At 40.0% G+C, this 12,848-nt stretch overlaps 1 protein-coding gene across 1 annotated transcript in view; it reads right to left on the bottom strand.

Moving 5' to 3' along the window:
* The window catches only part of antxr1c (ANTXR cell adhesion molecule 1c), a 36,111-nt gene extending 23,511 nt beyond the window's left edge, over positions 1 to 12,600 (bottom strand). The window contains exons 1-2 of the mRNA XM_026177156.1: positions 11,912 to 12,600; positions 1,106 to 1,177 (exon numbers count right to left, since the gene is read on the bottom strand). Of these exons, the coding sequence (XP_026032941.1) occupies positions 1,106 to 1,177; positions 11,912 to 12,069 (230 nt within the window). The 5' untranslated portion in view covers positions 12,070 to 12,600. The remainder of the gene's footprint in view (positions 1 to 1,105; positions 1,178 to 11,911) is intronic.
* Positions 12,601 to 12,848: the final 248 nt, after the last annotated feature.

Below are 12,848 nucleotides of genomic sequence, written 5' to 3'. Positions count from 1 at the left end.
TGTCATCTGAGATTGATCAGAAACAGTTATTCTAAGTAATAACAATAAAACACAAACAATATAACAATTTTCCTAGAAAACATAAAATAACTCTTCGTATTCATGACTTTTCTTTCTTCTCTTTTCTTCAACAGATATCTTGCTGGAGACAAACGACTTAACTGATTCACTCCAGCAATCTGTGTTTCTAGCTTGAGATCGATTATTTGTTTAGAGCACACAAAGAAGCCATGTGACATGAAGTTGTTCCAGTGTGCAGGATTTGAACCCTTTGTTGCGTGACAGTGACATAAATGTTGATATTGAGGCTGCATTGCTGAATCTTCAGATGTGGAAAAGTTCTGTTTACTGGTGAAAGGAATTACTCACACTTCAATTATTTGAAGCAAGAATGTGTGTTTCTTGTTTGAGACAGTAAGTTAGCACAGATTTGGATTGTTTAAAACTTTTTGCATAGTTGTTAAAAAACTACAGCTTTGAGGAGGAGCTGTTCTTTGCTATGACTAGGCCACAAAGCTCCAGGTGTTGTGGCCTTCAAACCGTGTGGGGAAAAAGCCTTTCAGTCTGGCTGACAACTGGCTATTTATTGAAACTTTTTGCTTTTAAATATATGCCATATTTTAAGAATGATATTTCAATTTTGAAATTATAGATGCAATATCTGCATCTTAGAGAGATGAGAGAGATCTTAGAGACATTTGGAGGAAAAGAACTTTAAACTAAAGACAGTCCATCAAACCAAGCCAGCTCACATACATAAAGACATTTTTGCCTGTAGTCACTGACACAACTACTGGAGACTGAGTGAATCATCAGCCCGGATACTGAGTGACTTAGCATATGGCAAGCTGTAGCTGTAAGGACAGATTTTTTCACTTTACCAGAGTGACTACGCTGTAAAATGTGCTTTTCTCTTCAGTAATTTATATCTCTGGGCTCCAGGAAGTCGAATACGAGGCAACATGCTGTTTGGAGACTGACAATGTTGGTTCCAAATGTTGATCTTGCACTATACGGTGTATATCACCTATATTACCACATTTATCTATGCAAATCTGTTGGCTTAATTGTGTCTGTTCACACACGCTCATTAAGTGTCTCTTACCTTTTAAATTTTTCTGCTAAGTTCTTCACAAACTCATAGATTTCATTCCAGTGATCCTTCACGCTGCCAGATCTAGAAAACGGATGGCACATTTTAAAAAAAGGTTATATCAAGAAAAATGTGAGAAATATGACTCTGCTTGATATCATAGTAAGTGATTGTAGCAGTTCAAATAAAAATAAGAAAATGAAAACATAAAAAACAACTTCATAAGTTATCTACTGTATCAGTTAGACTCTAACCTTCATATGCTAGAGTACTCATACAAGAGGATAAGAGCTTCGTTAGCCAAAAATGACAGGGGGTCTAGTCATTAGCTCCACAACATGAAGAACAAGCTGTATATATGCCAGGCAAAACACAACTGCTCAACCTGTTAGCAGTGCCTTTACTGCGTGTCATTTACTTGCAATAAAAGTACTGTTTTAATTTATTTAATTAAAGTAATTTGACTTTCATTCCTGAGCTGCCAAACATAACAAACATGCTATCATACTCATTAGCAAGAAATAGTTAATCTAATACGCCATTTGTTAGTGATCCTCAGAGGGATAAATGTAAAACTTAATTTTGTTATGAATATGGATTATTTTGTAACGAAAATATGTGTGTAATAGTCATTTGTGGCAGGAACGGGAGTATGATTTAGCAAACTCCTGTATCATTAACGTGGCCCTTGAGGATGAGGAAACAGACCGCGGTCTCCCTAGATGATCCTCCATAAAAGTGAACTATCATAAAATGATACCCTGTGGAGCTGCCTTCATTTCCTCTAGCCAGACACCATGTGTGCTGTGGGGCGATTTTATTAAGAGCGATCATTAGGGGAGAGAGTTTTGGGCATAAAGTAACCAGCTAGGGAAGAAGCCAGAGAGATAACAACGTGTAAATGAGCCAACTGATGGTGGTAAAATTGGAAGAGGATGAAGCAGGAATTATTTAGTGTTATTTTCAGTACTGATATGAGTACGTTTTGTTTGTTTGTTTGTTTCAATCTTAATTCAACTTATTCACCTGCATTCATCTATGCAGTTCTCTAAGAAAGAGACGAAACACAAAGGCATGTCATATGCTTAAAGTGGAAGTTCATATCCTTGTGATGGGAGAAAATGGGAAACAGACTAAACATCCACTCTGTTATCCTACTTTCTAGCTGAATGAGTTCCTTGCACACTAATGGTCCATATAGCTGTCTGAGACCTCTAGACACAACAAGGTGAATCAACCATTCCTTGCAAGCAGGTTTCTCATGCTTTAAGCTGATAATAGTCATGTGTATTTGTATTTGTATTACATGGATAGCTAAACTTGCAGGAACCAACTTAGCCTTTCTTATAGGAGTTGGGTGTTTTGGAAAACAGCGCCAGTTGCATGGCCTGGCTTGAAATGGAAATGAATTGTGACTAATGTTATTTTCCTGCAATAGCATGTCAAAGAGGTTTTAACCCCTGGTGTTTTTGTGTTATTGCTTGGAAGCAGAGGGGTAATTATTGAATTTGGCCAGGATTTGGGGAGGATAGAGCCAGGGAATACCAGGGAGTTTCCCATCATGCCTCAGTCATTCAAGACTTTTTATCGTGCCAAACCAGACTCTAAGCCTTCATTAAATGCTTTGTTAGATGTATTTGTTTCATATAATTTTTGTTTAAAGTAGGAAATAATACTTCCACTGCTCATTTAATATATCCAAGAGGTCAGTACAGCTGCCCACGAGCAACGCTGACATGTCTGACTTACAAAGCTCAAGACTTATTTTACAGCTACTGCACAGAAATTTCAAGCGTGGTTTATCAGAACTTCTTTGACTCATACAAAAACCTTATCAAGAGCAAATGCTAAAAAAACAAACCAATTGATTGCTCAAATGAAGCCAAAACGCCTCTGCACTATTATATCTATGTATTATGTAACTCTTAGTGGTTTTATCCTTTAATTCAGAATGGTTACAAACGCCGGTCAACTGGGGAAAAAAGCCTCTTCTAAGCGTTTTCTCTGTGTTTTTGCAGTTCTGATGACATGACTTGCTCCCCCCACATCAAGGCTTACATTCCTGGGAGGCTGACTGAGCAGAGAAAGAGGACAAGACCTACAAGCTAAACAAAATTCTCCCAAAATAATAAGAAAAAAAAGGTCTGAGGTAGACTGTAGCATTTAGTTCAATAAAAAGTGCAGCGCAAACAGAAAGAGTCCCACATACACATGCAGACGGGTTCAAACCTGAAGGAAAGGCAGCAGCCAGGTTCTTGTGCAAATTGTTCCATTATAGCAACAGAGGAGGGGAGAAAGAATAAAAAGTCTGGTGAAATTTGCAGCTAATACTTGTGACGAAGTGTGGGGATCATTCTTGAGTATTTACTTAACACGAGGGTGAATCTGAGGACATCCACGTTTGGTTTTTAGCTGCTTATCTGTGCTTCTGGACTACTGTGGCTCATGTTTGCCTTGGAGCAGTTGTGATTGTCTGAGGTGGCTACAGTCGTGGGATTGAGGCCTAGCTTGCAGTTTCACTCACCTGTCCAAACAGTGCTGGGAGAGGAAGTGGTCCTTTTCATTCTCTGATTCTTGATGACACCATTTTATACGGTGTCTTATTCCCACCACAATCCCTTGATCTAATTTTAATGACCTGAGTTGAACACCGAAGTTTAGCAGTGTGCGGTCTGGACTCAGAAAGCAAAAGTTCAGAAAGGTGAGGGCCGGCCACAGATTGCCGACTAAGTGATGACGCCCAACGGCGGTGTGAAGTTGTGTCATAGCAACTTGTCATAGCCGAGTGACAGCGTTTTCTCTGTACTAATGAGATGAAAACCATGTGTCTTGTTGTAAGCCATCTGAGAGCCGAGAAACAAAGAAGCAAAAGAAAAGGAAGGACAGAGCAAGGGAAAGATGAAGAGCTTTATCAGTCAATTCCACTGTGGGAGTGAGATAATGGGAAAAACCTGTTGGCTCATATCAAAGTGCAAGAAAACATGCCAGTGGTTCAGTGATTTAGTTCAACTCCAAGGCCAAGTTTCTGACCTGCTTTGGTCTGTCTGAGCCAGCATGGCCACTAGAAGACCGAAGCAGCAAGTAAACAGTCTGTTTAGTCACTGTGCAGTTCTCTGTTTTACAGAGACTGGAGATCTGTGTTGCTAAATAGCTAGTTTTCAGTTGTTTTGCCAGATTTAAGACCACTCCTGGAAAAACACTGTAATCCATTAAAAAAAAGAGTAAGCACGCTTAGCTTAACATGAAAAATACTGTGGCAGCCAATTACATAACACTGTATAATTTGACATTAAAAGAACATTGAATGTACTAATCTGATGAACATATTGCAGATAAATCAGATGGAGGAAAAGGTGTTTAATGTAGGTTTTGTGTAGGTTTATAATGAAAATACAGCTACAGGGCCTCTGCCGTTTCACAGTGGCTTTTGCAGTTTTGCTCTCAAGTGCAGCAATGGTTGCTTTTACGTTGTCCTGTAGGGAACCTGTAGGGGTTTTCTTGAATTGTTTGTCTAATAATTTTAGATGCAAGGACAGGAAATGAAGAAGAAGAATGTCGGGTAAGAGACACATTTAAGCTCTTTGTCCAAACTAAAGTGAGATCTCAGGGAGCAGCGCTTCAGACACGCTAGAATGAAGCATTTGAACATCCAAATTACTTGTGGTGCAATTCCATCTGATTTTCAGTAGAAGTAAACTCAATTTCCTTGTTAATACAGAAGATCAAATGTGACAATATGTATTTAGATAATATCTATTTTTCTAAAGTTTTAAGACGCATAGTTTCAGGTTAGATTGCTGAATTTACAATCGGGTGGTCTTGCTTTCTTTTGTCTCTGCAGCTGAGTCACATCATACGTGCTACATTCAGGTTTACATTCAGCCCTTAGACCAAGCTATTGTGCATTATACAGTATTGGGAACATCGTATCTTCTGCAACATTATGCATATGTATGATTATTTGTAGCAACCTTGAGTTTCCAAAATTGCTAAAAGCACAAAGGGAGGTACTATGTATCATTACTAGTCACTGATGCTAAACACACTGTGACTTGTGGGTTGAAGTCCCCCATGGGTTTGAGTAGCCCTGAAGAATAAAAAATCTTTAATCATTCTCAGTAATGTCTTTTTCTGCTGACTGGATAGATTTCGCAGTGAGTGGACCTGCAGAAAATTACTCAGAGACTGTGTGTATATCTCGAAAGCACAAAGTTCAGCAGGAGGGGAAGGGCAGAAGAAAGACAAGAAGAAAAACATTGTAGAGGAGACAGAACAAGCAGGGTACGGCATCAACAGCACAAAGAACTTGAAGCGTTTATGACCTTCTATGTTCATTGGCTTTCTTTTTATTTCCATCCACTGAACAGTCTTGACACACGTATGATTTTTTACTTTTCAGTCATCTCTTTGTTAGAGATACTTGCCATTTCAGTTTAGAGTGATAGACTGCTAATATTTGCTAATTAGTATAATGAGCTGAAAAGCTCAGAGCTTTCAATGGTTAAGTGGGATAAATGACACACTGCAACACGATTAGCATTATGTAAGAAAATACCAGTCTAAAGCTGCTTTGGAGAATATTTCAGGTTTTCACCAAACCCAGATAATTAACACACAGCTCTGCACTTTATTAAGTTTATTAAGTGTTGTAGCATCTCTCAGCTCACCTCTCTGGGTGTATGGCTATTTTGCTTCACTGCTCTCATCAGCCATGCGAAGAAAGCAATAAGCCTGATGTAAAGTACCTATATAGCACCAGTTGACACACAAATTTAGTGACGGGTTTGACGATTAGCTTTGGAGCTGGTGGAAACCGAAACAGACCTTAACAGCTATTTGACCATTAACATACATGATCTAGAAAAGGCTTTCATTTCCTAACAACAAATTAAATTAAGGGAAAAAAAGTAAAAATTATTTTATTGTTGCATCCATTGGTTGCTCTATTACCTCCAGTTGGCTAGGTAATAATAAAATTGCTCAACGTTGCAGTCACAGTGGAGAAAACAGTGGTTGCCGACCACAGTATCACCAAAATTGTTAAGACCATGTGCAATAAACTTGCAATCTCGTCTTCTATCAGTTTGCTAATGAATGGGGTCGAGTACGGAATTGTTTGTGATAATAATGTGAAATTGGAGAAAACCACAAATCTGTTCCTGTCTGTTGCAAATATGTTGCCATCTGCTTCGACAGAAATTCAAATTAAACAGAACATTCACATTAACTATTTACACTCAAATTCCAAGAAGTAACTCTAAAACACAAATTCCATTGCAAACATTGACGCAGCTACTGAAGTATTCTGGATACAACCAGCTGGAATGGGAAGTACAGCTGTGTGGTGGTTAGCATCGTTGCCTCACGGCAAGAAGGTCCTGAATTTAAAACCAGAATGGGACTTTTCTGTGTGGAGTTTGCATATTTTCACTGTCTAGTGTGGGTTCTCTGGCTTACTCCCACAGTTTTTGGCAATCTCTCCATGTTTAGTAATTAATTGGCAATTATATAAACCTCCAATCTGCTTGAGTGTGGTTGCAGTCAGTCTGATATGAACTGTGATTAATTTGTAAATAGGTTGGCTCCAATCAGCTGGTCTGTGCCTAGTGATGGAAAGTGGTCGCCCAGAGGTTGAAAGTGTTGCACACATGCATCTCTGGGCAACCAGCTGGCTGCTGCAACAACTTGCAATCAGTTGCCAAATGCAAAAAATAGACAAATAAAAATTAAATGCAATCACCAGGGGGCAGCATGCATGTGGGAAAAAGCTCCCTACACCTTAAAGCTTAGTGGTGCGACATTCTTCTCGTGGTTCAAAGTGTTGAAGATGAAAAAACAATCCCCCCAAAAAACAAACAACAAAAAAACTCCACTAAGGAGTCCATCTACCATTCCAACTGGGCCTACCCACACCACCCCAGCCTGCAGCCAATGATGCCGCACCAACTTAACTGAGTGGGAACAAGGATTTGTTTGTTTAAAATCACTAACCTACTTTTACAGCCACTGCAGAAGTCAGAGTCTTTACTGCGTGATTGCTGAGCTAACGCTGCGTGTCTATTCCAAAACCGAGAGGAATCGTTAGGTTTGATACTAAGTAACAAGCTGATGAACATTATGTATTCTTCAAAGCATGCTCTTCTTTCTGCATCAAATATTAGAGCTAGAATGAGATACAGTATATCTACTTTTTATTCCCCCAGTCTTGTTTTTGCAACCCAAATTCTTGAATGACAGATAACACAATATCATGTCAACAGGCATTTGTCCTTGCTGTAAACGTCACAGCAACATTTTGTAAAAAGCCCCAGACAGCAAAACACAGAGTGGGTGTCATTCCACAGCGAGAACGTATTCAGACATTTGAAATGTATTCACAGACTGCAGCTGCACTTAAGGTTTTCCACTGACTCGTCTGGATTCCGGAAGCATGACCCAACGCCCAGCCGGAGCGCTAACTTGTGACTACATTAAAAGACAAGAGAAACATTTTGCAAAAACAACGACAAGACTTGATGAGAAAATAACAGATAAACTGTTATTTTTTTAACACAATTAATAAACTGAATAATGTGTTTCCCCATCTGTAGTCAATAAAAGTAATACTGTAAAATGTAAAGAGGATGTGGAAAAAAGGACTAGTACTGCATAACACTGTTGTAATGCATTTTTGCATAAATTCAATCACCGGATACTGTTGATTTACCATATTTGAATCTGCACCCACCCATCAAAAGAAATGCAAACTTCATTTTGAGGTTTAACATTAACATGTACCCTATATGTGAATTCCTTTATCTGCTATGAACACACCCAAAACCATTCCTCAGGCAATGTGTTCCATATAAAACAGCAAGCTGCGACCCACCCGGTCTGAATCAGCAAATGCAAAAAGTATGCAAACCCGCAGCTATATAGGACTTAAAGATATGCAACATATTATCACAGCGGTTAAAAGGCTTCATGATTTTAGGAACATCATGCACAGTGCACCAAGCTAACTTAAATGATAAATTCATAACGTCCTGTTTGGAAAGTCGGGACATCATCTGTTGGCTGGTTTAGTTTAGTTTGCACGCTGTTTGTAAGCCTAAGTCTGTAGGTCAGGGCATGTTAGTATTGGTCTTGGGACCCTATCATCCTATGAGATTTATTGCTATTCAAAAGCCTAAATCTAAATCCTTTATTATTATCCAAGGCAGTTTAAGGGCTATTTGACCAAGAAGGAGAGTCCTGGAGTGCTGTGCCAGGTGGCCTGGCCTCCAGAGTCACCTGACCTAAACCCAATCGAGATGGTTTGGGATGAGATGGACCACAGAGTGAAGGCAAAAGCACCAACAAGTGCTCAGCATCTCTGGGAACTCTTGAAGACTGTTGGAAAACCATTTAAGGTGACGACCTCATGAAGTTCATCAAGGGAATGCCAAGAGTTTGCAAAGAGGGTAGCTACTTTGAAGAATCTAATATTGGGGTGGCTGTAGCTCAGGTGGCAGAGCAGGTCAGCCACTAATCAGAAGGTCGGTGGTTTGATCCCAGGCTGCATCCTGGCTGCATGCCAAATATCCTTGGGCAAGATACTAACCCCATGTTTGCCTACTGGTGGTGGTCAGAGGGCCCGGTGGCGCCTGTGTCCGGCAGCCTCGCCTCTGTCAGTGCGCCCCAGGGCAGCTGTGGCTACAATGTAGCTTGCTATCGCCAGTGTGTGAATGGGTGAATGACTGAATGTAGTGTAAAGCGCTTTGGGGTCCTATGGACTAGAAAAGCGCTATACAAATGCAGGCCATTTACCATATATAAAACATATTTTGGGTTATTTCACTTTTCTGTTTACTACATAATTCCATATGTATTAATTCATAGTTTTGATGCCTTCAGTGAGAATCTGCAATGTAAATAGTCTTGAAAATAAAGAAAAACCATAAAATGAGAAGGTGTGCCCAAACTTTTGACTGGTAGTGTACATGCGCAGTTTACTTAGAAAATGACTGTGCCACGAACAGCCCAGGGTTGGCTGTCCACAGCCAGGGGCCCAGTATAGAGACGAACGAAGATTAATACACTGACTTCTGTGGAATTAGCACGAGTTTGATGATGCCATATCGCTGACCTTTATTTCACTAAACTTCTTCTTTTTTTTTGCTAATAGCTGATAAAAACATGTTGCGTTTTGGCAGCATGTCAGCATGCTTACAGCACAGCCTCGCAGAGCTGCTCGTACACTTCTTAGTCTTGTTACTGTGTTAACTTGAGGACCATAAACAATACACCACAACAAAGGCATATGATGTCACATTATTAACTATGGATGGTTACTGTGCCTAAAACCCTTTTTTTATTAACTTTTATTTACTAACACAATTTTTAGTTTTTGTCAGCGAGTACTCTTCTTTCATAACATTTTATCTGGACACCCTTTGTTTTCTACATATGTATACTGTAAATCTTACCACCATATGTGTTGGAAGGCATCCATTTACACAACCATCTGTATTATATTAGATGTAATGGCCTGTGTATTAAAGTAGAACTTAGATGTGTGTGGTTTGGGGGCTTAAAATGAGACCCAACATCTATATTTACTGGATTTCAGGCTGTGACTGGACGCTCCTAGAGAATTTCACATACAGATCTTCATGGCACATACCATTTTAAAATAACGTATATTGCTACAGCAACCACTTTTTCCAAACACTGTCCCAGATGTTTCAAATTCAGCAGACTGCCATGCAGCCATTAGCCACCTTGTCATCAGAGTGCAGCTACCCAGATGTCTAAACAAGTAGCGTCTCACAACTTTGAGCCATCACATGACATCATATGCTCAAGGCTGCAATAAACTCCACTTACAGCATGCATCCCTTTTTCTACATTTAAACTGATCCATCGAATTTTCTACAAACTACCAATTTGATCTGCAGTCGATCGATCAGGTGGTTAGTCTGTCCATCACGATGGTGAGGACTGAAACAGAAGAACCTAAACTGTACTGTGTGTTTAGGGTATAAACACTAACATTTACTTGCTAAACACCAACATGTTAGCAATGTCTTTGTGAGGATTTAACTCAAAGTATGGCTCTGCTTAACTAGAGCCTCAGAGCTCCACTAGCACAGCTTTAAGCTTTAAAACTGATCTTTAAAAAGTGAAAAACAACAGAGTTGAAATCTGTGAATCTGGCTTGATCTTACTATAAAGCAACTTAACACTTCAAAAAGAATGAAACACACAACTTTGCACCCAGTGTTGCCTCACATATTTAAAAAAACGAGAATGACTACAGCGCTTATGTATTAATAAGCTAAATGATTTCACCTTTCATTAAGATAAACCAGGGCACAGGGTCGAGACTGTGTCTCATAAAGCCAGCTGAGGCCTCAGGGATCGGTGGTGAGCGACGGCTGTAGGAGGCCGACACCGGTCTCTAATGAGCTTCCTCTCGTTTGAAGTCCGCAAATGATGACTTGTTAGTCAACCTTGGAGTGGGCACCGCAGCACGCAAGAGTGCTAACAATAGCATCAGACACACAGAAAAAATGAGCAGATTCTTTATTTGCAGCATGTGTCAGTGTTTACCTCACAGCACAAGACGAACACAGCCGTCCACATCTGGGAAGCAGTCCTGTGTTTTGCGTGTGTGTGTATGTGTGTGTCTTTGCATGTGTTTTCTTGGGACTGAGTTCCAGGAAAAAACTAAGCCTTACTAAGATTCTGTAAACTTCAATGGACATAGGAAGACCCTTTTACCGTCTTTACATATGGAGTCTTTTTTTCCCCTCTGGAAAAAGCCAATGGCAACGGAGATGCTTTAAATACCCCATGAAGCCCCCCCTCCCCACCAAAAAAAAAAAAGGTGCTGTGTGCAACATTTCCTTCACCAAATTAATACCACATTATCCATAAATGTTGTTGTTTCCTGTCTCCTCTTCTTTCCCCTCCCATTTCTGGCACTGGTTCATGTTCGCAAATTAGATTGTAGGTGCTGCTGGTTAAATGTTTTTTAATCATAGTAAGATTATCTCAAGATAACTGCTGGCAGTCAAAACATGAGAGCAGCATCACTGCTTTAAACAGATTCTCCACAACATTTGTACCATTTGTGCTCTAAAATAAACTGAATATAACTGAATCACAGTCATGTTCATGTCTTCAAAGTAAATGCAGAAAAAATGACATGTTAGAAAATAGCGAGCAGGAGAGAGGGCAGGCACTCCAGAAGTTTCTCTGACATTTTATTTTCTCTCCAGCTGTTGAAGTCCAGTTCAAAGATGTCACTTAACCACAACATTTTTCCTATGTGGGCGTACAGAGTGGAAATGAAAGAGCGAACGGTGAGCAGTCACATTAAAAAAAAATCCCTTCGGAATGGATGGGAATAAAGGAAACTGCTTAAAAAGTTGTATTTCTTTATAAAAACGAATTGCCAGATATAGAAGACGAGGGTTAAACAATTTAAGCCAACATATATCGCGGGATTTGCTTCCAAAACCCCACTCGGTGTTTTCGCTTATTCAGCAGCCTGAACTCTGACAGTCAGCCTCCTCTCCAACGTCATCACGCGCGCGCACACACGCGCAGATGCTAATCGGCTGCAAGCTCTCGAGCCCGACTTTTTTTTTCTTTTTTCAGTCTTTTTTTTATGTCAAAAGTTAAACTTTTCTATCATTCCCCTTTCCTTAAAACAGCGGCGGCTAGTTTGTTCACACTTTGAGAATGACATGCTTCAAAAGAATATTAAAATATAATAATAATAATAAAAAACCTCTGACAACAACAAAAAGTTAGCTTATTTGTGGTGTATTGCTAAAAACCTCCACTTACTTATCAAGCACGAAGTACAGGTCAAAAGCACCCTGGCAGGAGCTCTCCTCCTCCTCTTCATCCAGCAACCCCGGCTCGGCTCTTGCAGATGGAAAAGAGAGCAAAAATAATCCGAACAAAACCAAAACGAGACTTATGTTCAACAAAAATCTTGCCATAATCTCTCCTCCCGGCGAAACAGCGTAATTCCTTTATGGAGAGGGGGAAAAAATGCCAAAACAAGCCAAAGTACTTCAGCGGGTCTTTACATCCCACAAACAATATAAGTGGAGAGACAGGGATGCTACCGAGACAAAAGAAAGGATGCCGGTGATGATTCAACTATTTTGAGATCAGTGTACAATCAGGACCACCCGCATCCCGGCCTGATTGCAGCAGGAGAAGTGTTTTGACTCAGAGAGGTTTATTTTTTTTTTTAATGCTGGTGGTCTTCAGGCTCTTTTTCGGATAGTTTTGAATCCACATGCAACTGACAGGCAAAAAAAAGAAAGAGAAAAGAAAAAAAAACCTGCAAAAAATAAAAAGTTAATTGAATGGGTGGTTCGTAAAAACGGATAATATTTTCCTGTCAGTGTGTCAAAAGTGATTTAGTTCTAAAGAAGCCAAATGGAGCTGGGTGATGCAGAGCTGTGTTTGAAGCCGGAGGAACTGAGAGCCCGGGGGACAGACTTGGCTGAAATGGCCCAGGTTTCAAATTTCATCTTGAGGAGGAGAGAGGAAGGGAGGCAAAAAGAAAAAAAAAGAAGAAAAAAATGGCTCAAGATCCCATTTTGCGCCTCCCTCACGTGGCAGACCGGCGCATGGGTGACAACAATTTATATCATTACAATTATACAAGGTATATGAACTTCACTGTGGCACTGCGTCCTCAAGCCACACCAGCGCGTTTATTTATCGAGCCTAGCATTTTAGCACTTTGTCCTCATTTGTTCGTTTA

This window comes from Astatotilapia calliptera, chromosome 8, assembly GCF_900246225.1.
Source record: "Astatotilapia calliptera chromosome 8, fAstCal1.2, whole genome shotgun sequence".
Classification (NCBI taxonomy): Eukaryota; Metazoa; Chordata; class Actinopteri; order Cichliformes; family Cichlidae; genus Astatotilapia; species Astatotilapia calliptera.
This window is presented reverse-complemented; position numbering and strand designations above follow the sequence as displayed.